This window comes from Pogoniulus pusillus, chromosome 39 (assembly GCF_015220805.1).
Source record: "Pogoniulus pusillus isolate bPogPus1 chromosome 39, bPogPus1.pri, whole genome shotgun sequence".
Lineage (NCBI taxonomy): Eukaryota > Metazoa > Chordata > Aves > Piciformes > Lybiidae > Pogoniulus > Pogoniulus pusillus.
In genome coordinates this window covers 5,954,720-5,973,473 of record NC_087302.1, presented here as the reverse complement: position 1 = coordinate 5,973,473, position 18,754 = coordinate 5,954,720, and the positions used below count along the sequence as shown (strand labels likewise).

General features: G+C 51.7%; 1 protein-coding gene across 4 annotated transcripts; it reads right to left on the bottom strand.

Moving 5' to 3' along the window:
* Positions 1–8: 8 nt before the first annotated feature.
* TRAF3IP3 (TRAF3 interacting protein 3) lies at positions 9–18,513 on the bottom strand. 4 transcript variants are annotated; one of them, XM_064173705.1, is made up of 17 exons: positions 18,350–18,513; positions 16,111–16,468; positions 14,847–14,961; positions 14,141–14,198; positions 13,935–13,959; positions 12,976–13,005; positions 12,612–12,707; positions 6,975–7,046; positions 6,568–6,708; positions 5,682–5,819; positions 4,732–4,867; positions 3,280–3,342; positions 3,140–3,199; positions 2,463–2,614; positions 1,400–1,417; positions 1,145–1,258; positions 9–323 (listed from the first exon to the last, which is right to left on the bottom strand). In XM_064173705.1, exons 2-17 carry the CDS (start codon positions 16,411–16,413, stop codon positions 117–119), a joined length of 1,728 nt encoding a protein of 575 aa, XP_064029775.1. In that variant the 5' UTR covers positions 16,414–16,468; positions 18,350–18,513; the 3' UTR covers positions 9–116. The 4 variants fall into 4 exon arrangements, with proteins under 4 accessions (XP_064029775.1, XP_064029776.1, XP_064029774.1 ...); XM_064173706.1 differs by lacking the exon at positions 1,400–1,417; XM_064173704.1 differs by lacking the exon at positions 9–323 and adding an exon at positions 360–589 and having other exon boundaries at positions 1,145–1,417; positions 18,350–18,507.
* Between the last annotated feature and the right edge of the window lie 241 nt (positions 18,514–18,754).

Here is an 18,754-nt window from a genome sequence, read left to right as displayed (position 1 = left end):
CTGTAGAGACACTTGGCCGTGAAGTAGTGGCCCACACTAGCCCTGGAGGGCAGGAGATGGGGAAAATTGCTCAGGATGGGCAGGGGAGTATGTGTGGACTGTGCTAAAAAGCCTCCTTAAACTGGGTGGTTTCGGTTGGGTACCAGTAGAGGTGGTCCAGAGATGAATACTGCCCCTTCAAGAAGATCATTTTGTAGTTCAGCTGCCAGGCTGGATCCCAAGGGAATGGGATACTCCATCCCTTCCACCTGTGAGCCCTGGTGTGGGCAAGTGGAGTGGCTTTGTGCTTCAGTGTTGCAAGAACTGGGTAGCATAACCTTCACCTGCCAGAGAAGAACCAAAGCAGACGAGGGAAGGAGTCATCTCCCAGCATTTATTTGGACTGCAGGAGTTTGGAGTGAGACCAGCTCAGGATAAGAAGCAAAGCAGAAGGTACACTGTGGTGAGGGTGTGGTGCTGTGGTGAAGCAGTTCCTGTAGTGAAGTTGGTCATGGAGTAGGTTCCTTCATGGTCTGTAAGTGGTGAGGAAGGTGGCTATGGCCACTGCTACCACTGCCACCAGAAGAGGGATCCAGTGACTGCACTGTCGCTGCCAGGGGAAACAAGTGTTACCAGGAAACTGGCTGGGAGAAGGCTTCTCAGCTCACCCCTAGCAAACATCTTTCCACAGTGCACAAATAAGTGAGGGAATTTTTTCCCAGACCGCTCTACAGCCCCAGTTCAAAAGTACTGGGATTTGGGGTGAGGAACAGCTCCCACCTTTGCCTGCCTGCTGTGGCAGTGGTTGGGGTTCAGGGTGAGGAACAGCTCCCACCTTTGCGTGTTTGTCATGGCAGTGGTTGGGGTTCAGGGTGAGGAACAGCCCCCACCTTTGCCTGCCTGCTGTGGCAGTGGTTGGGGTTCAGGGTGAGGAACAGCTCCCACCTTTGCCTGCCTGCTGTGGCAGTGGTTGGGGTTCAGGGTGAGGAACAGCTCCCACCTTTGCCTGCCTGCTGTGGCAGTGGTTGGGGTTCAGGGTGAGGAACAGCTCCCACCTTTGCCTGCCTGCCGTGGCAGTGGTTGGGGTTCAGGGTGAGGAACAGCTCCCACCTTTGCCTGCCTGCTGTGGCAGTGGTTGGGGTTCAGGGTGAGGAACAGCTCCCACCTTTGCCTGCCTGCCGTGGCAGTGGTTGAGCTCGTCGCGGCACTGGCGCAGCCTGCTCAGGCAGGAGTGGTACTCCTGGCTCAGGGCCTCCAGCTCGGAGCGCAGCTCCCTGCACTGCAAGCAGAGTGAACAGCCGTTAGCAGGGGGCATCCCCTGGCCCCTGTACACACTCAGGCTGGCAGGGCTTCTGCAGCCCTGGCAGCACTTTGCCCAGGCACAGGCACTGCGGTGATTGGAGACTGTCACTGCTGTTACCTCTGTGTCCGTAGGTACCTACAGGGGACAGAACAGACCTCAGTGTTATGGGGGATGTGGTGATGGAGCCAGTGCCCAGTCTGGTACCAGTCCCTCACCTGCTTGGGCTTGGCTGCCATCTTTCCATCTCATGGAAGAAAACAGCAATCATTATGTTTCATAGCCACGGGGGTGTGCCAGTGAGGAAGCTTAGAATGACCTCCAGAGATCATCCAGTCCAACCCCCCTGCCAAGGCAGGATCACCCAGGGGCAGGTTACAAAGGAACACATCCTTTAAATGTCTCCAGAGGGAGACACCACAACCTCTCTGGGCAGCCTGTTCCAGTGCTCTATCACCCTCACCATAAAGAATGTCTCCTTGTGTTGAGGTGGAACCTTTTGTGTTCCAGTTTGTACCTGATGTTCCTAGTCCTATTACTGGGCACCACTGAAAAGAGGCACCCTTCAGATAGTCATAGATGTTGCTAAGATAAGGAAGAAGATACAGAGTGCATTTTAGCTCTTGAAGTACAGCCTTGGCTTTTCCCTGTGAGACAGACTGAGAGCAGAATTGGGTTTGTATGGCAAGGGCTCTGCTCTACAGCCCCTGATGCCAGGCTGCTGGTGCCCAGCCCCTGCATGCAGATGCTGCTTCGAGTCTTTAGGATAGAAACAAACAGTAGATAGAATCTTCAGAGGAGATTCATGGAATGGTTTGAGCTGGAAGAGACTTAAAAGACCATCCAGTTCCAAACCACCTGCCATGGGCAGGGACACCTCCCACCAGCCCAGGTTGCTCAAGGCCTCATCCAGCCTGGCCTTGAACACCTCCAGGGAGGTTGTGGAGCACAGAATCACCCAATGTGATCAAAGATCCACAACCTCCCTGGGCAACCTGTGCCAGTGTGTCCCCACCCTCATTCTAAATAATTTCTTCCTAATAATCCAGCTTCAATCTGCCTTCCTCAAGATACCAAGCTCAGGTTACTTCCAAGGAGCTTTGGTTCACTCTGTTGTGCTGCTGCTGGAGCATTTAGACCAACAGCTCATTCCCAGGCAGCTGAAATCCAGTGACTTCCTCACCTCATTCTCCTTTGCTGTAAGCTGGGATGTCCTTTTCTGCACTTCATCCTTCAGTTTTTCTTCTCCCTCCTTCTCCTCGGGGTGCTCTAACAGAGCATTCTGGTTTTCCTTGGCAAGAGTGAGAGGTGGGGTCTGCATGGTGAAAACCTGGTCTAGAAAACAGGTAGGCTTCTGATGAGAAAGAGGTCCAAGCTCTGAGTTTGCCTTAGATGTTGTTTGCTCAGCACAGTTTACAGCTAGTATTTGTGTGCTACACACACACAGCAGAGGACCCAGGAGCTGAATTGGTTATCACAGTCCTACCTCTGCTGTAGCTACAAGTTAATCATCTTTAGAGGAGTATTTCTAAGTAGCTGTGAGAAATGGAGGAGAGGGAGAGTTCAGACAAAATGCCTTGTATGACTTTTTGCCAAGTACCATCTGTAACTGCAGTTATAAACTAGAATGTGGTATGTGGTTGGGGGGGGGTGTTTCAAAAAAGGGCATTGCCACTGGAGTAGAATTTGCAGTGAAATCCATTTATTTTGTAAGTTGTCATCATAAATACATCAATGCTTTAACAGGAGCAAAGTAGAAGAATTCACTTTGTGCAGCTTTAAAACAGCTTTTATTCTAAACTAGACCTAGAGCCAGGTCTAAGGTTCCTGTGCTAGGTGGGGGTTACAGAATGTGCTGACCTTTCCTTTGTACTGTCACCTCCTGAGTCTTCCATTCCTTGCTCTGGTTCTGTATCAAGTCTGTGGAGGTAAAAAAACCACTCTGGTTACCCTCAGTGCTCAGGCAGGTCTCTGACTCTTCAGGTCTTTGTGTTACTTACTGTGCAAGTGGCTGATGGTTGCCTCCAGTGTCACCTTCTGGCTTTGTTCTTTCTGCAGTTTATCTGGGGGAGTGACAGAAGGAAATGCAGGTTGGTGTCGGGCTCTGTGCAAGGATGGCAGCTCTGCCTTCCTCCACATGTGTAAAGTGCAGTGGATATTGCTGCTTCTGCAAGGATGGCAGCTTTCTCTCTCTCCACATGTGTAAAGTGTAATGGATATTGTTGCTTCTGCAAGGATGGCAGCTCTGCCTTCCTCCACATGTGTAAAGTGCAATGGATATTGCTGCTTCTGCAAGGATGGCAGCTCTGCCTTCCTCCACATGTGTAAAGTGCAATGGATATTGTTGCTTCTGCAAGGATGGCAGCTTTCTCTCTCTCCACATGTGTAAAGTGCAATGGATATTGTTGTTTCTGCAAGGATGGCAGCTCTCCCTCTCTCCACATGTGTAAAGTGCAATGGATATTGTTTCTGCAAGGATGGCAGCTTTCTCTCTCTCCACATGTGTAAAGTGCAGTGGATATTGCTGCTTCTGCAAGGATGGCAGCTCTCCCTTTTCCACATGTGTAAAGTGCAATGGATATTGCTGCTTATGCCAAGCTTCCTTGTCTGCAGGAAGTGTTTTTAGCTCTTAGTTGCCCTTTCAGCTTTGGCAGCTTCTTCTAAGTGTTCCTTACATTCTGTTAGCTTCGGTTTGATTTTAAAGCATGAGACCTGTTACAAGCTGGAACTGCCACTATTTACTCTTCCTTAATTATGTTTTAAAACAACCCCCTGAAATGTGTGTATTCCTTGCCTTTATCTGAACTGGTACTTCTCTTTACTGACTGGTAACATCCACCAGCACCCAGCAGCACCTCAGACAGTCACGGGTGCTGCCTCCCCACCCAAGCAGGTGTGTTTAAGTCTGACAAGGATGCAAAATTCCTCATCAAAGCTGAGAACTCATGTTTGATTTCTTGACAAGTCTCCCATTCCATTCTTTCTTCTAGAAAAGTCACTTGACTTCTCTGGAGTACTTTGATCTGGTTGGAAACAACTCTAGGAATCAGAGAATGGCTCAGGTTGGAAGGGACCTCAGAGATCATCCACTCCAACTACCCTACCATGGGCAGAGACTCCTCTCAACTAGATTCAGCTGCTCAAGGCCTTGAAGACCCATAGGGAGGGGGCAGCCATAATCTCCCTGGGTAGCTTTTCCCATAATCTCACCACTCTCATAGTGAAGAACTTCTTCCTCAGCTCCAGTCTAACCCTGCTCTGCCTCGGCTTCAAACCATTCCCCCTTGTCCTGTCACTAGACACCCTGATGAGGAGTCCCTCTGCAGCACAGTCAAGGAGAGGTTCTGCATACATATGAGCTTGGCTTTAAGGACCAGGACTGGAAGAGTGTTTTGCTTAGCTCCTCTGTTTACTGGGAGGACAGACCCTGCACATGTCCCTGCCCCCAGTACCTTTGATGGCAGTGATGTGCTGAGCCTTCAGGTGGTTGTCCTCCCGCAAGGCACTGGCTCGCTGGTGCAGGGCTTCATGCTCGCTCTGCAGGCTGCGCAGGGCCTGGCCCAGCTGCTTCTTCTGGCTGTCCACTTGCTGTGGGTGAGAAGAACCCTGAAATCAGCTTGGATCTGGTTCTGGAGCCCCCAGCACAAGAAGGACATGGAACTGTTAGAGTGAGTCCAGAGGAGGACCATGAAAATGCTCAGAGGGCTGCAGCAGCTCTGCTCTGAGGACAGGCTGAGGGAGTTGGGGCTCTGCAGCCTGGAGAAGAAAAGGCTTTGAGAAGACCTTGGAGTGGTCTTCCAGGATCTGAAGTGGGCTATAGGAGGACTGGGGAGGGACTTTTGACAAGATCTTGTAATGACAGGATGAGGAAGAATGGGTTTAAGCTGGAAGAGGGGAGATTGAAACTGGGTGTTAGGAAAGGGTTCTTTGCAGTGAGAGTGGTGAGACACTGGCACAGGTTGCCCAGGGAGGTTGTGGAGGACAGAATCACCCAATACGATCTAAGATCACATTGGGTGCTTCTGTGCTCCACAACCTCCCTGGAGGTGTTCAAGGCCATGTTGGATGAGTCCTTGAGCAACCTGTTCTAGTGGGAGGTGTCTCTGCCTATGGCAGGGGGTTGGAACTGGCTGAGCTTTGAGGTCCCTTCCAACCTAAACCATTCTGTGATTCTCTGATCAGCCCAGCCCTGGCACCACAGCCCTGAGGGCAGCTCACAAGCCCATGGCACCACTGACTTTCCAGCAATGAAAATCAGCTCTGAGCTGAGGGCTTGGCTGCCTGTGTGGCCACTGTGCTTCACCAGGGGGCTTTTTTTTCCCTCCAGGGGGTCTCAGTCTGGGGGCTTGCCTGCTTGAAAACCGGGACAGGTGGATGCTGTGCCTGGGGGGTGCTCAGGTACCTGCAGTTCACTTTGCAAATTGTGGAAGCTGCTCTGCAGCTCAGTGTGTGCCGAGGTCACCTTGGTCAGCTCATCTTTGAGCATGGTGGAGTGCTCTTTCCAGAAGGCAAGGTCCTCTCTTGTTGCTGCCAGGCTTCTCTAGGGAAGAAAGCAAGGACTCGTGGGTGGGCTCTGACCCATGGTCCATGCTAGGCTGGTCTGGACATCACCTGCAGGTGAGGGCATCAGCTTGCCCATGTGTGAGGCTGGGGTAGCGCTGCCATTGCTGCAGCAGGGTGGGGAGAAACCGTGTGGGGTTGATGCCATCTGATGGACAAAGTGAACATGGGCAGAGGGTTTGCTGTGAAACCTGAGAGCCTCTGCTGCTGGAAGGCTTCAGAAAGCTGCCCATCTCTGGCATACAGCTCACTGCTTCATAAATACCACTTGGCAATTTTTGACCCACGGAATACATCTTGGGGAAAAAAACACCCATCCAATTTCCTAGTGAAGAGCTCCTCCAGGAAAAGCATCTCTGGAGACCTCATGCCATGGATTCTGTGCCTAAGCTTGTTTCTCTGTGCATACAGAGCAGGGAATGGGAAGAGGGAGAGTGGAGGAGGCAGGATTGCACTTAAAACTCCCAGACAGTGATGCAGTTGGACTTGCTGACCTTAAAGATCTTTTCCAACCTTAATGGTTCTCTGATTCCATTTAACAATCTGATGTGCAGCTCATAAATAAGCACAGGTTGCCTCTCAGCTGCTTTGGACTGTGTTAAGTAGCTAAAAAATGGGTTTATTTTGCATGTTTGTTGCTAATTCATCACCTTTCCCTAGAAGGAGGAGGTTCTTTGTCACAGCCAAACTAGATTAAAGCAAAACCAGGTGTAAACCATTCTCTTTACCTGAGAGTTTTGGAGCTGCTGCTCTGTTTGAAGTTTGTCCTCCAGCATCTTCTGAAGAGCTTCTTTTGCCTTCTGCTCATAGGTCTGCTTCTGGTCCTCCATCTCTATCAGGATTTTCTTCACACACTCCTTTGAGTAACTCTTTAAAGGAAGAATTCAAGTGCTGGAAGGGTCTTGTCTGACATATTCCTGAACTGGCTAAGCCTGAATATCAGCAGCTCCAGAATGTGCAAGTGCTGCTGCTAATTTGCCATGAAACATTGCTTCAGCAAAGAGGAAAAATTGCTTTCAGATCCATATCTAATCAAACTGCTCTAGAAACTGAGACCTGACCCAATTACATAGTTGAGTATTTTGTTTTCAGACCTTTCTTCCCCTGTGTCTGTTCCTCAGCAGTCAGACATTACCTGGGTGCAGGCCTGCAGCTGATTTTCCAGTGCCCTTAGCTTACACTTCAGTTTGTCTTCGTTCAGCTGACCCTGGAGGAGAAAAAACAACATCCCCACAAATGAATCAATGTAGGGAATCATACCCTACACAGTGTGCCCCCAGGGTTTTGGTAGCACAGTCACAGAATGTTAGAGCTTGGAAGGGACCTCCACAGATCCAACCTCCTGCCAGAGCAGTCTGCACAGCAACGCAGCCAGATGGGTTTTGAAAGCCTCCAGAGGAGACTCCACAACCCCCCCCCCAGGCAGCCTGCTCCTGAGCTCTGTCTCCCATGTTCCCCCTTTCCTCTCCATCTTCTATTTTCCCCCATCTCCCTTCTTTTCTTTCCATCTCCTTCCTTTCCTCTTCCATATAAATGTAAGGAAAAATTTCTTCCCTGTGAGAGTGACAGAGCCTGGCACAGGCTGCCCAGGGGCTTGTAGAGTCTCTCTCTCTGGAGATATCCAAGACCCATCTGGATGTGTTCCTGTGTGATCTGCTATAGGAGTCCTGCTCTGCAGGAGACTGAATGAGCTTTTAAGATCCCCTCCAGCTGCCAATACCCCATAATCTCCTTCCCCCTCAGCCCCACCTTCCCTTTCCCACCCCACACAGCATTGTCCCCTTTTTATACCCCAGATCCCACAGCACCTGGATTCTGTTGCAGTCTCCTCCTACCCCAGGTGTGACCAATTTGCCCTCCTTGCCCACTCCCCTTTTTAATCCCAGGCAGAAAGACAGAAACCCCAAGCTGTGCCCAACTGGGCAGAGGGATCCTCCTCCTGTCATCACTGGTGAGTCCCCATGGTGCACACTTGGTGAATGGGAGTGGGACAAAGGCTGGGGGGCCTGGTGGCCCCCTGGTTAGGTAGGAATAGGCCGGATGGTTACTCTAACATCAGCCATGGGTGCTGGCTGAGCCTCCCCACTTAGGCTGAGCTCCTCTATATAGTACCTTGTCTGGTTGAGGATCTTGCCCCAGGCTCTGGGTGATGGAGGAGAAGGAGCTGTATAAGGAGGGTGGTAGTGAAGCAGGGACTGCTTTGGGAAAACCACAGCATCACAGAAACATCCTGGTTGGAAAAGACCCTCAGGATCACCAACTCCCACCAATAATCCTACTCTGCAAGGTTCACCCTAAACCATATCCCCAAGCATCACATCCAAGTGACTTTTAGACACATCCAGGGCTAGTGACTCAACCACCTCCCTGGGCAGCCTGTTCCACTACCTTGCCCCTCCTGCTGTGCATTTTTTGTTCCTAATGTCCAGTCTAAACCTACCTAGTTTTAGCTGGTGCCTGCTCCTGGCTGCTGGTTCCTCCCTGCAGCCCTCCTTGCCTAAAGCTTCAGCTGGTGCTGAGGTCTGGTCTTGCCTGTTTCCTCTGAAAATAGGTTGGGTCCATATTGCAACATCTAGCAGCTGGGCAGGGGGATAGAGGGCAGCTGTGATGATTCATTTTCCTCATTATCATCTCCTCTCACTGCTAGTCAGGCAGCTTAGGCTTTGTGAAACCATCCTGCATGCAAATCCAGCTACAGCTTCTAGCAGAGTTCACGTAGGCTGAGTTTCCACCACCAACACTCAGAACTCTGTTGCCTTCTCTGCTTACTGCTGTTTGAAGTCTCTGAAAAGCAGCCTTTTGCTGCTACAGGACTAGCTGGTAGACTCCAGCAAAACCAGATCCTCTGCTGGCTTAGTGCTGCTTATATTTGCACAGAAGTTTATGGTCCCAAAGACTAAAATGTTCCCAGTTCAGTTGTTGATCCAAAGAACTGGTTGGATCCTTGGGGTCTCTTCCAACCTGGCATTCTGTGAACTAAAGGTTCTATCCTCCTAGAAAGTAGGTGGTATGCTGAAAAGCATTTTTCCATGTGGAATATTATGCCTGGTTCTCCTCTGCAGTTTATCTGAGCCTGCTGTCTGCAAAGGCTCATGCTGGAGGGTGGTGGTGTCCCAGCCCCTGTGCACACATGTAGAAGGCAAGGGGGCACTGGGCTCTTCCTCTGCTTTGGAGCAGAAATGTGCTGGCAAATTCCTCTCAGGAAGATGCAGCTTACAAATTGGCCCAAAAAAATCCCTAACCACAGATTACAAAGATCTCCTTAAATGGAAGGAGCTGTCTGCAGGGCTGCTGGCAGCACAGCGTGGCAGTGAGGGGTGAGTGAACAGACATGGGTGAGCACAACAAATTGTGCCTCTGACCAGAACTGCTACATCACAAGATGGATGCTGGGGGTTGGAAGGGACCTCCATAGAAGGAGTCCAATCCCTCTGCCAGAGCAGGACCATAGAATCTAGCTCAGGTTACACAGGAATGCATCCAGATGAATCTCAAGATTCTCCAGAGAAGGAGACTCCACAACCTCTGAGCAAGCTGTGCAAGGCCAGGTTGGATGAAGGCTTGAGCAAGCTGTTCTAGTGGGAGGTGTCTCTGCCTGTGGGGGGGGTTGGAACTGGCTGAGCTTTGAGGTCATTTCCAACCTAAACCATTCTATAAATCCTGGCCAAGCCTTGGTGTTGAAGGTGATCTACATGAAAGAAGCTGCTTTAAAAGAACCCTGAAGTCAGGTTTCCTGAGTAGTCAGCTGGAAAATCCCCCTTGAACTCTTCTGCATTTCCCTGTTGCTGTCAGTTAAGTGCTACAGAAGGACTTTTAAACTGGTTTGGGCTGATAGGTGTAGTGTTTTGGTTGTCCTGTTGTCAGTAAGTCCTCTGATGCTCCTTCTCTTAGTCATTTTGAACCTCTGGTTTAAAGCAATGACAATAAATGCTGCTTCTGGAAGGCCTCCAGCTTGCCCACACACCATGCTCCTGCTAGAAAAGAAGTCCCCCCCATTATCAGCAAGGCACTGGAAATGGCAAAGAGCTGCAAGGTGCTTCCAAAAGCCAGGCTCAGCTTCAGAGGTTAGGAGGGGAAGGAAATATATTGTAATAGCAATTTTCTTCTTTAAGGAGATAAGAGCTTCAATTACTCTTAATAATCAGAATTGAGACTTAGCTTCCTTCATCTGGCAGCATTTTTGGCTCAACTAAGAGTTTTCCAACAGATTTATGGTACAGACCCTGTGTGTCTCTAGCCTGGAAGCAAAATTGTGGGAAGGAGAAGGAACCAAATGCTTTAGCCCTTCAATTTAACACCACCCCCATCCTCCTGCAGAGGATTCATTTGCTCCATCAAGCCAGAAGCGCCCACAAACACGACAGCCCCTCAGAAATGACTTTGTAGCCACCTCAGGAGTTAGTGCTGCACTCTCTGTGAGTATGCAGCAGCTTTTCCTTGAGATCCAAAATATTGGAAAGGATTAAAGAGCTGCTGCAGCAAGTCTTTGGCATCGCACCCAGGTCTGGGAACAGGCAACCAAGCATCACAGTTTTCACAGCAGTGCTATGGTGCAGGACCTGCCTATACCTCTGTGCTGGTTTGAGCCTAGCTGGGGTATTTCAGTGAGAGCAATTAGATGCTAGGCTGTGAAAAGGAAGCAGTGCTGGTGTCTACTGCACTCACAGGCTTGCTGAGATGTATAAGAACAAGAACACAAACATAGATAACAGAGTTGCTCTCTGGCTGCCTCTCTTGTCTCTGTAACCTGCTGTCTGTGTAACTAATCCTTCTGCGTCCTACCCGCCCTGGCTGATTCTCCAAGCTCACCTTCGATGTAAGGCAAAGTCTGGGATAAGGTAGAGGGGTGGAAAGGAGGTAGAAGGGTGGTTGGGAGCTCCTTCTGTGGACTCTGGTTTCTGAGAGGGCTGTTATGTTTCTGTATTACCTTTTTAACTTGTCTGTTTCTGTCTATAGCTGTAGAGATTGTAAATGCCTGCTTGGATCTTGTGCCAAGCTGTAAATATAAAGCTCCATTCTAATGTCCAGCTGGGCTGAGTCTAGTCTGGGTGATTCCATAAGAGTGAGTGGTCAGGTAACACCCAAACCATCACAACCTCCTGGAGAAGAGCCTCTTGCTCCCAGCTGCTTCCCCCCCATGAGAGACCCTGGGAGATGCCATCCCAGCAGGCAGCGTTTGCTCCCTTGGCTCTGGTGCTAGCAGTGGGTTCATTTTCAGTCTGGAATGCAAGAGGCAGCAGCAAAGTCTGTCCTGCAGCAGAGAGAGCAAGCAGCAAAGTGCACCTACCTGTTCTGAGCTGAGGTTTCATGGCTGATTCCTGTGCAGTGTGTCAGGTTGTTTTTTCCTGCTCATGTAAGTTGAAGAAGCGAGCACAGGCGGAAGTTTCTAACCACAGAACATCTCACACGAGAGGGTTTTTTATACCATCTCACCCAATCACTCAATTTTCTGCCCCAACAGAACTTTGAAACCACTTTTTTTTTTTTTGTGTGAGCTGTAAATTAATGTTGGATGTAATAATCCTATCTGAAATACATCAGGTGTTGCATAAAATGCTTCCATGCTACCTCCTGGGAGCAAAAAAAAAACTGAGCCCAGGGCAGGACAACCTGCAGTGTGCACTTGCAGCCTGGAGGGCTAAGCAGACCCTGGGCTGCAGCAGGAGAAGTGTGGCCAGCAGGTCAAGGGAGGTGATTGTCCCACTCTGTTTCACTCTGCTCCACCTGGAGTACTGCATCCAGTTCTGGAGTCCCCATTACAAGAGTCATGTGGAGATGCTGGAGAGTGTCCAGAGCAGGGCCAGGAGGATGCTCAGAGGGCTGCAGCAGCTCTGCTGTGAGCACAGACTGAAAGAGTTGGGGCTGTGCAGGCTGGAGCAGAGGAGGCTCCCAGGATGTGAAGGAGGCCTCCAAAAAAGCTGAGGAAGGACTTTTGAGGCTGTCAGGGAGTGCCAGGAGTTGGGGGAATGGAGCAAAGCTGGAGGTGGGGAGAGTCAAACTGGATGAGAGGAGGAAGTTGTTGGTGATGAGAGTGGTGAGAGCCTGGACTGGGTTGCTCAGGGAGGTGGTTGAGGCCCCATCTCTGGAGGTCTTCAGTTTTGGGCTCCCCAGTTTAAGAGAGACAGGGATCTGCTGGAGAGATTCCAGTGGAGGGCTATGGAAATGATGAGGGGACTGGAGCACTGCCTGAGGAGAGGCTGAGGGACCTGGGGCTGTTTAGTCTGGAGAAGAGAAGACTGAGAGGGGATCTAATAAAGGTTTATCTGAGGGCTGGAGGTCAGGAGGGGGGACAGGCTCTGCTCAGTGCTCCCTGGCATAGGACAAGGAGCAATGGATGGAAGCTGCAGCACAGGAGGTTTCAGCTCAACACAAGGGGGAACTTCTTTCCTGGAAGGGTCCCAGAGCCCTGGCACAGGCTGCCCAGAGAGGTTGGGAGCCTTTCAAGGCCTGTCTGGATGTGTTTCTCTGTGATCTGTGCTGGACTGTATGGTCCTGCTCTGGCAGTGGGGTTGTACTTGATGATCTCCTTTGGTCCCTTCCACTCCCTAACAACCTGTGAGCCAATGAAGCAGCTACCCACAGGGCAGCAGTTCTGCCCCTGGTCTGCTCTGCCAGGTGCCAACTCTAGATGTTAAATCAGCAACATCTCCACACCTGCAAAGCACTGAAACAGGGCAGAGCTCAAAGAGGAGACTCCCTCTGCCCCCAGTCTGCTTCTGCACACAAGCCTGCCCCAGCCTCCCAGGAATTGTCTCCTGCAGCTCTCTTGTACCTGCCAGGATTTTTCTGATGCTTGCAGCAGTGTGGAGAAGAGCTCCTGCAAAATCACCATCTTCTGCTTGAGCAACAGCTCACGGTGCAGGGCCTCCTGTGGGGAAGGGGACAGTTGGTCAAAGGGGATTCCCCACCCTGAGCTGGTAGCAGAGGCAGCTCTGTCCCCTTTCAGCTCAGAGACTCTGTTGCTTGGCGAGGGGTGGGTGGTTCAGGAGAGTCTCAGTGACTTCTTTGTAGGCTTTATTGGCCACATTAAAACTGGGCACGTGGCACCTCTTGATGTCAACATCATCACGATTTAAAAACTAGTGCCCTAATTGCACAGACCTGCTCTGTGGAGGGACTCAACCTTTGGTACCTACCTTCAAGTAGTTGGACAGCTGCAGCATCTCCTGAAAGGGAAAGGGGAAACATTTACAAACAGTTGGATCGTTTCAGTTTGTAAACATCCTATGAACTGGCTACAAAAGCCAGGGATTTTGGAGCAGAACTGAAGGAGCAGCCTGTGTCTGGGGGGAGGAGGAGGAGAATCTCCTGGGGTGGGTTGGTTTGGTGTTTGCTTTTTTATTCAGGGAGAACAAAATATTTTCTGCAGCAACTGACAGCACTGGGACGGGGGCATCTTTGGCAAGTGGTGTATCAGGGAATCATAGAATGGTTTGGGTTGAAAGGCACCTTTAAAGGTCATCTAGTCCAACCTCCTGCAGTAAGCAGGGACATCACCAGCTAGATCAGGTTGCACAGAGCCCCATCAAGCTTGGCCTTAAATCTCTCCAGGGAGGGAGCATCCACAGCCTCCCCGGGCAACCTGTTGCAGTGTCTCACCACCCTGACTGGAAAGAATTTCTTCTTCATCTCCAGCCTCAGCCTCTCCTCTCTCAGCTCAAAGCCATTGCTCCTCATCCTGTCACTCTCAGCCCTTGTTAGAAGTCCCTCCCCAGCAATCCTGCAGCCCCTTTTAGGGACTGCAAGACTGCTCTAGGCTCTGCCTGAAGCCTTCTCTTCTCCAGGCTGAACAGCCACAGATGTTTAACCTTTTTGCAGAAGGAACCAAAAAAGATTCCACTCACATCTTCAGTGTCCTTCAGCCATAGAATGGGGGACAGTGGAGACATGGAACTCCCTTTCTCCAGTTCTGGTGCCCATGATTTGCAGCATCAAAACAAGGCAGTACAGAATGAGGACAGGAGGTGCCCATGGCACAGAAGTGTCTTTCCTCCCCCGCCCCCAGCAGCAGTGTTACCATTTCTCTTTTGTTTTTTGAAACTGTAGAGCTTTAGCACCAGTCAGTGTCCAGGGGTTGTTATCTGTGGTTTCTTACCTTATTAAAAGCTGCTATTCCCCAGCTGAAATAAAACAGAGTGTTACTGAGGAGAGCACCATGCAGGGCTGGAGCAGCCCACGGCTCTGCACAGTGGGGGCATCTGTACAGAACATGTTGGGGCAGCAGAGGCTGCTGCCCTGTGGGTATCCAAATTCCCAGCCCAGGGATGGTAGGGAGTGGTAGGGGGGACAGGAGCAGCTTACTCTGTCTGCTGGCTCGAGTCTTTCGTTGCTGTGCTTGAGTCTGCCAGGGTCTGGGTTCCTGTGAAAGCAAAGCAGAAGGATGGGAGTTGTCAAGACCAGGAGTAGGCTGCCTGGGGAAGTGGTGGAGCCTCCATCCCTGGAGGGATTGTAGAGATGTGGTGCTGAGGCTTAGTGGTGGACTTAGCAGTGCTGGGTTAAGGGTTGGGCTTGATGATCTTAAAGGTCTCTTCCAGCCTAAATGATTCTGTGAACGATCTCTGGTTCTGTGATCTCGTGTCCAAGGGGTTGGGAAGTTATTCTACTGGAGTATCCATTCCAGCTCTCAGAGGTAGCCTTACTTCTAGAAAGGAGGGCAGTGGCTTAAACAGTGTCCAGTAACATGACAGGGACAGGAGGCAGAGCCCTGCTCAGAGGGACAGAGAAGCAGAAGTTGAGTAAGTCTGAGGACGTATACAGAGATGCTGCAGGGCAGAGCATCTGCTCAGGTGAGCTGTGGGCTGGGCTGGTTCTATCCTCAGGACAAGTATCTGTAACACCTGGAGCTTGCAGAGGAACCTCAGATTAGGATGGGAAGACGTAGTGTGGGGGCTGCTGTTGGAGGAGAGAGCTGTCAGCTTGCACTCTAACAGCTCAATGGAGCTTTAGAGGTGGGAGGGAAAAGCTGCAGCTGCTGTTGTGCTGGGAAACCCAAATGTCCCACACCTACCTTGGGTGTTCAGAGAGGCTCCTCGCCTGGACACCACTTCTGATGAAATGCTGAGGGGGATGCTGAGACTGGGCAGGGAGTGTGCAGGAGGAAATATAGGGCAGCTCCACTGGTGCTGGAACGAGAGGGCAGCTCCAGTGAGCCTCTGTAGCTAGGTCAGGCTTGTACCTGCAGTGACTGGGTAAAGAACATCAAGGAGATGCCAGGAAACCATGGCAAATCCACAAGGATCTGCTGCTTTGGCGGCAGCAGCTCTAAAGTTGTATGGGGAAGCAGGATAAAACCTGCTGTCTCCTGCATGGGGTGAAACAGACACTAGAACAGGGCAAGGAATTTCCTCAAAGTGACTTGAGGTGGTTTTTTGGGGAAAGATGAGGACTTGTGGTGGCAGGAAACTGGGTCCTGGATTGAGTCTTCGCTGCCATTTGGCAGCCTTGGATCAGAGGTACCTGTTCTGCTCTGGCTTCTCCCTGGGGACTGAGGGAGCAGAATCCTTACCCCATCACCTCTCTTCCCTCCCCCTGCTTCCTGCCCGCTGTTACCTCTGCGGAAGCCAACAGGGGAAGTCCATGTGCATGTAAAAGCTTGTTCCAGATTCCTGCTGCCTAGCAGGGGATTAAACCTGGTGAAGCAAGTGGCAGCAGGAGGCAGGCAACTGCTCTGCAGGCTCCTGTGCTGCACAGGTTGCTCCGGGCTGTGCCACTCCTCTCCTGTCCCACTGCCTCTGCTCACAGGAATTTGGGAACCCCCTGGAATGAACTCACAATAAGTTTAGGAGAAAATCGGATTTGCTCTCGAATTGGGGTGGTTTGCATCTTTCCATAGATGTTACTGATGGTGGGGAGCCCTCTGGGTCAGTGATAGCTGTGCAGCACAGGGGAGGCTGTGGGTAGCAGGGAGTCTCCCAATTCCTGCACCATTCCTGTGACCAGCAAAGGTGGTGGAGGGGAGCCAGGTGTCAGGAGCTCAGTTTTTCAAGGTTAGAAATAACTCAAGGGCAAAACTGCACTGTGGCAGCTAGGCTGTGGGGTTGTGTTGGGAGAGAATCACCTAGCTGAGGGTTTGGGAGCAGGAGAGGAGCACAGCAGGAGGGTGACAACTTTACCCCTGCCTGCCTCTGCAGTTTGTGAGGAAATGCCCATTGTGGGTTCTCGCTTTCTGGCCGTGCTTGGATTTGCATCCCGGTGCTGTCGGGATGGGAGGACAGGCTGCGGGTGCCGTGGTGGGTGCCAGCTGGAGCAGGCAGAGCACGGAGCTGCGTTACCTGGAGCAGGACAGGTGGTCTGGAGTCCACCCTTGAGGGGGGCTCCGGGAGGAGTCGACCTTTGCAGTCCTGCCCCAGCCGTGTCCTTCCAGCATCGCTCGCCAGGTTCCTCCTCCTGAGGAACTCCCTTTGCCGGGGGCTCTGCTCCGCTCCCTCCGCTGCCCTCCCGGGGTGGCGGCAGGTGGTCAGGTTGTGCCTCCGCCGCAGGCTCTCCCTCGTCTCCTGCCGCCGCTCGCACTTCTCCTCGTAGCTCTCAGCCGCACGCCGAGGCCGGGGCTGAGCCTTCTCGGGCTGGTTGATCATCCTGGGCTGGTTCTGCTGGACTGGGACTGCTGCCTTCACTCTGGGACCTTCTGTCCTGATGAAACCAAGGAGAGCAGCCATAGAATCACAGAACGGTGGAGGTTGGAAGGGACCTCCGGAGATCATCCAGTGCAATCCTGAGCAGGATTGCCCAGGGCAGCCCACACAGGAACGGGTCTTGGAAGTCTCCAGAAGGAGACTCCACAGTTTCCCTGGGCAGTCTGCTCCAGGGCTGTGTCACCCTCACAGCAAAGAAGTTTCTCCTCTTGCTGAGGTGCAGCCTCCGCTGTTATAGCTCATCCCCCTTGTTCCTTGTCCTATCACTGGCACCAGTGACAGGAGCCTGGCACTTTCATCCTAACACCCACCCCTCACACTTATTGATAAGATCCCCTCTCAGCCTTCTTTACAGCAGAGATGTTCCAGTGCCTTCATCATCCTCATAGCTCTCTGTTGGACTCTCCAGCAGATCCCTGTATCTCTTGAACCGGGGAGTCCAAAACTGGACACAGTACTGCAGATGTGGTCTCACCAGGGTAGAGCAGAGTTACTTCTAAGAGCAACTGAGTATGAGGTATTGGAAAGTTCCAGTTAACTGTTCTTTGGTGTCAAACCAACCCACCAGAACTTCATCAGGCTTGTTCTGTCTCAAGGAATCAGGAAGTTGTTGAGTCTAAATGGGAACAAGCAAAGCCCATAGAGACATCAAATACTTCCCTGCTTTTTAGGCTGCATTCAGATCTGTCCCTGTCTCTTTGTCGCCCTGTTGCTAGCTGTGGTGCACCCAAAGCCCAGGGTTAATGCTCTCTGTTCACTGCAGGGGCTTCCTTTGGGGAGGAGGGCAGAGCTTTTGGGGAGGTCAGCTCCTGCTCTGGGCAAGGAAGGTCCCTGTAAGCCCACGGCCAGGATGCTGTTCCCAAGGCTGAGTCTAGATAGGTTGTGGGCTTCAAGAGCCCTCAAGAGTATGCTTTGATTCTGACCATGCTCTGAGCAGCTTTTGAAGCCTTTCTAGCTTGAAATTCACTGAAGGATCCCAGCAGTGTTTCGGTGTTAGGATGTTTAACTGTTGTACTGCTGGAGGAGCCTGGGAGTATAAAAAGCTGAGGTTACTCCCATGCAGCTCTCACATCCTCACCATGCCAAATCCACTGTGCTCACCCAGGGCCTCTGAGTGCCCACCCACTTGCTTGGGCCCACTAAGGTCTGGCCAACCACTTCACACTGAGAAATGCAAGTTGGGTCCAGTCCAGTGCCTCACAATGTGCTTCCCTGAAGCTGGATATGAGCTCTGGCTTGGGATAAAGCTTGTACCTACAGCAGGCCTGCTCCAAGCCCCTCAGCACACTTGAAAACTTATTTCTCTTAATTTTAGAAATGGCCCAACTGCAAGTTCAGTCCAGACCTTGGATGTCCTGCTCAGTCCCTGCTCATCCAGTTGGTTTTGTTGGGAACAGCTCAGCCCCTCTCCCACCTGCACTGCCCAACCTGTCACCACGCAGCCCAGAAGCAACTCTTGGAACAGGTTCAGTTAAGCAAAAATGTGATTTCAGGGGAGGTAAAGCTTAAAGGAACAGCCAGGTCACTACTCACCCTGAGCTGAGCAAGCTGCTGAGGCCTTCCTGACAAGCTAAAGCTCCGTTTCCTCCTCCACTTGCCCCAAATTACCCTCTCTAATTAACAGACGTGTCCTTTATCTTTGCTTTCCAAGCTGTTACACTTCTTGCTTCAAGGGAAACCAAGAAAAAAACGCCAACAACAAAAGAAAACCCAACCAGCCCAAAACCTTCTTGCTGGATCATGTTACAGCCTCCCAGTGTCAGTCGTGTGGGCTGAAAATGGGGTGAAAAATGAAGGAAAAAGGTGCAGGCTGCTGCCGTCGGCGCCGCTGCTCCGCTCCCCTCCGTCCCTCCCCATCCCCAGCTCTGTGGGCACTTACCTGCCCGAGGGGTCCTGTCCTACCCCTGGAGCAGTGGGGTGAGCAGGAGGCTATCTGGCATGAGCAGGCTCCAGCTGCCACCTCCGTGCCACCCCCCTCCAGCTGCTGCTCTCGCTCTGTCAAACAGGAAACGTTGCAGCCGAGCCCCGGTTCCTGTCTCTGCTCCCAGCCCGCCCGCGGGGTGCAGGGGCTCGGCTGGTGGGGGGATTTGGGTTATCTTGGGACCCCAAAGTCTCCAGCTTCTGCCCAAGCAGAGCCAGCAGCTATCTCTTAGGCTATCTCCCGTTATCAGGCTCCGACAGGCGGAGGTTGAGCGTCAGCTCATGGAGCTGCTGCTGGTGGCACCCAGTGACTGAGTCTCCCCAAGCTGCTTTGGGGTAGAGGAATTCAGCCTTGGGGCAGTAC

Excerpts from the sequence above, each read along its gene's own strand:
- TRAF3IP3 (XM_064173704.1), bottom strand. The coding sequence starts at position 16,413 with ATGATCAACCAGCCCGAGAAGGCTCAGCCCCGGCCTCGGCGTGCGGCT. Across the intron at positions 13,960-14,140 it reads GACTCGAGCCAGCAGACAGA|CTGGGGAATAGCAGCTTTTA; the intron begins GTAAGCTGCTCC and ends GTTTTATTTCAG. Across the intron at positions 3,343-4,731 it reads GCACATCACTGCCATCAAAG|ATAAACTGCAGAAAGAACAA; the intron begins GTACTGGGGGCA and ends TCACTCCCCCAG.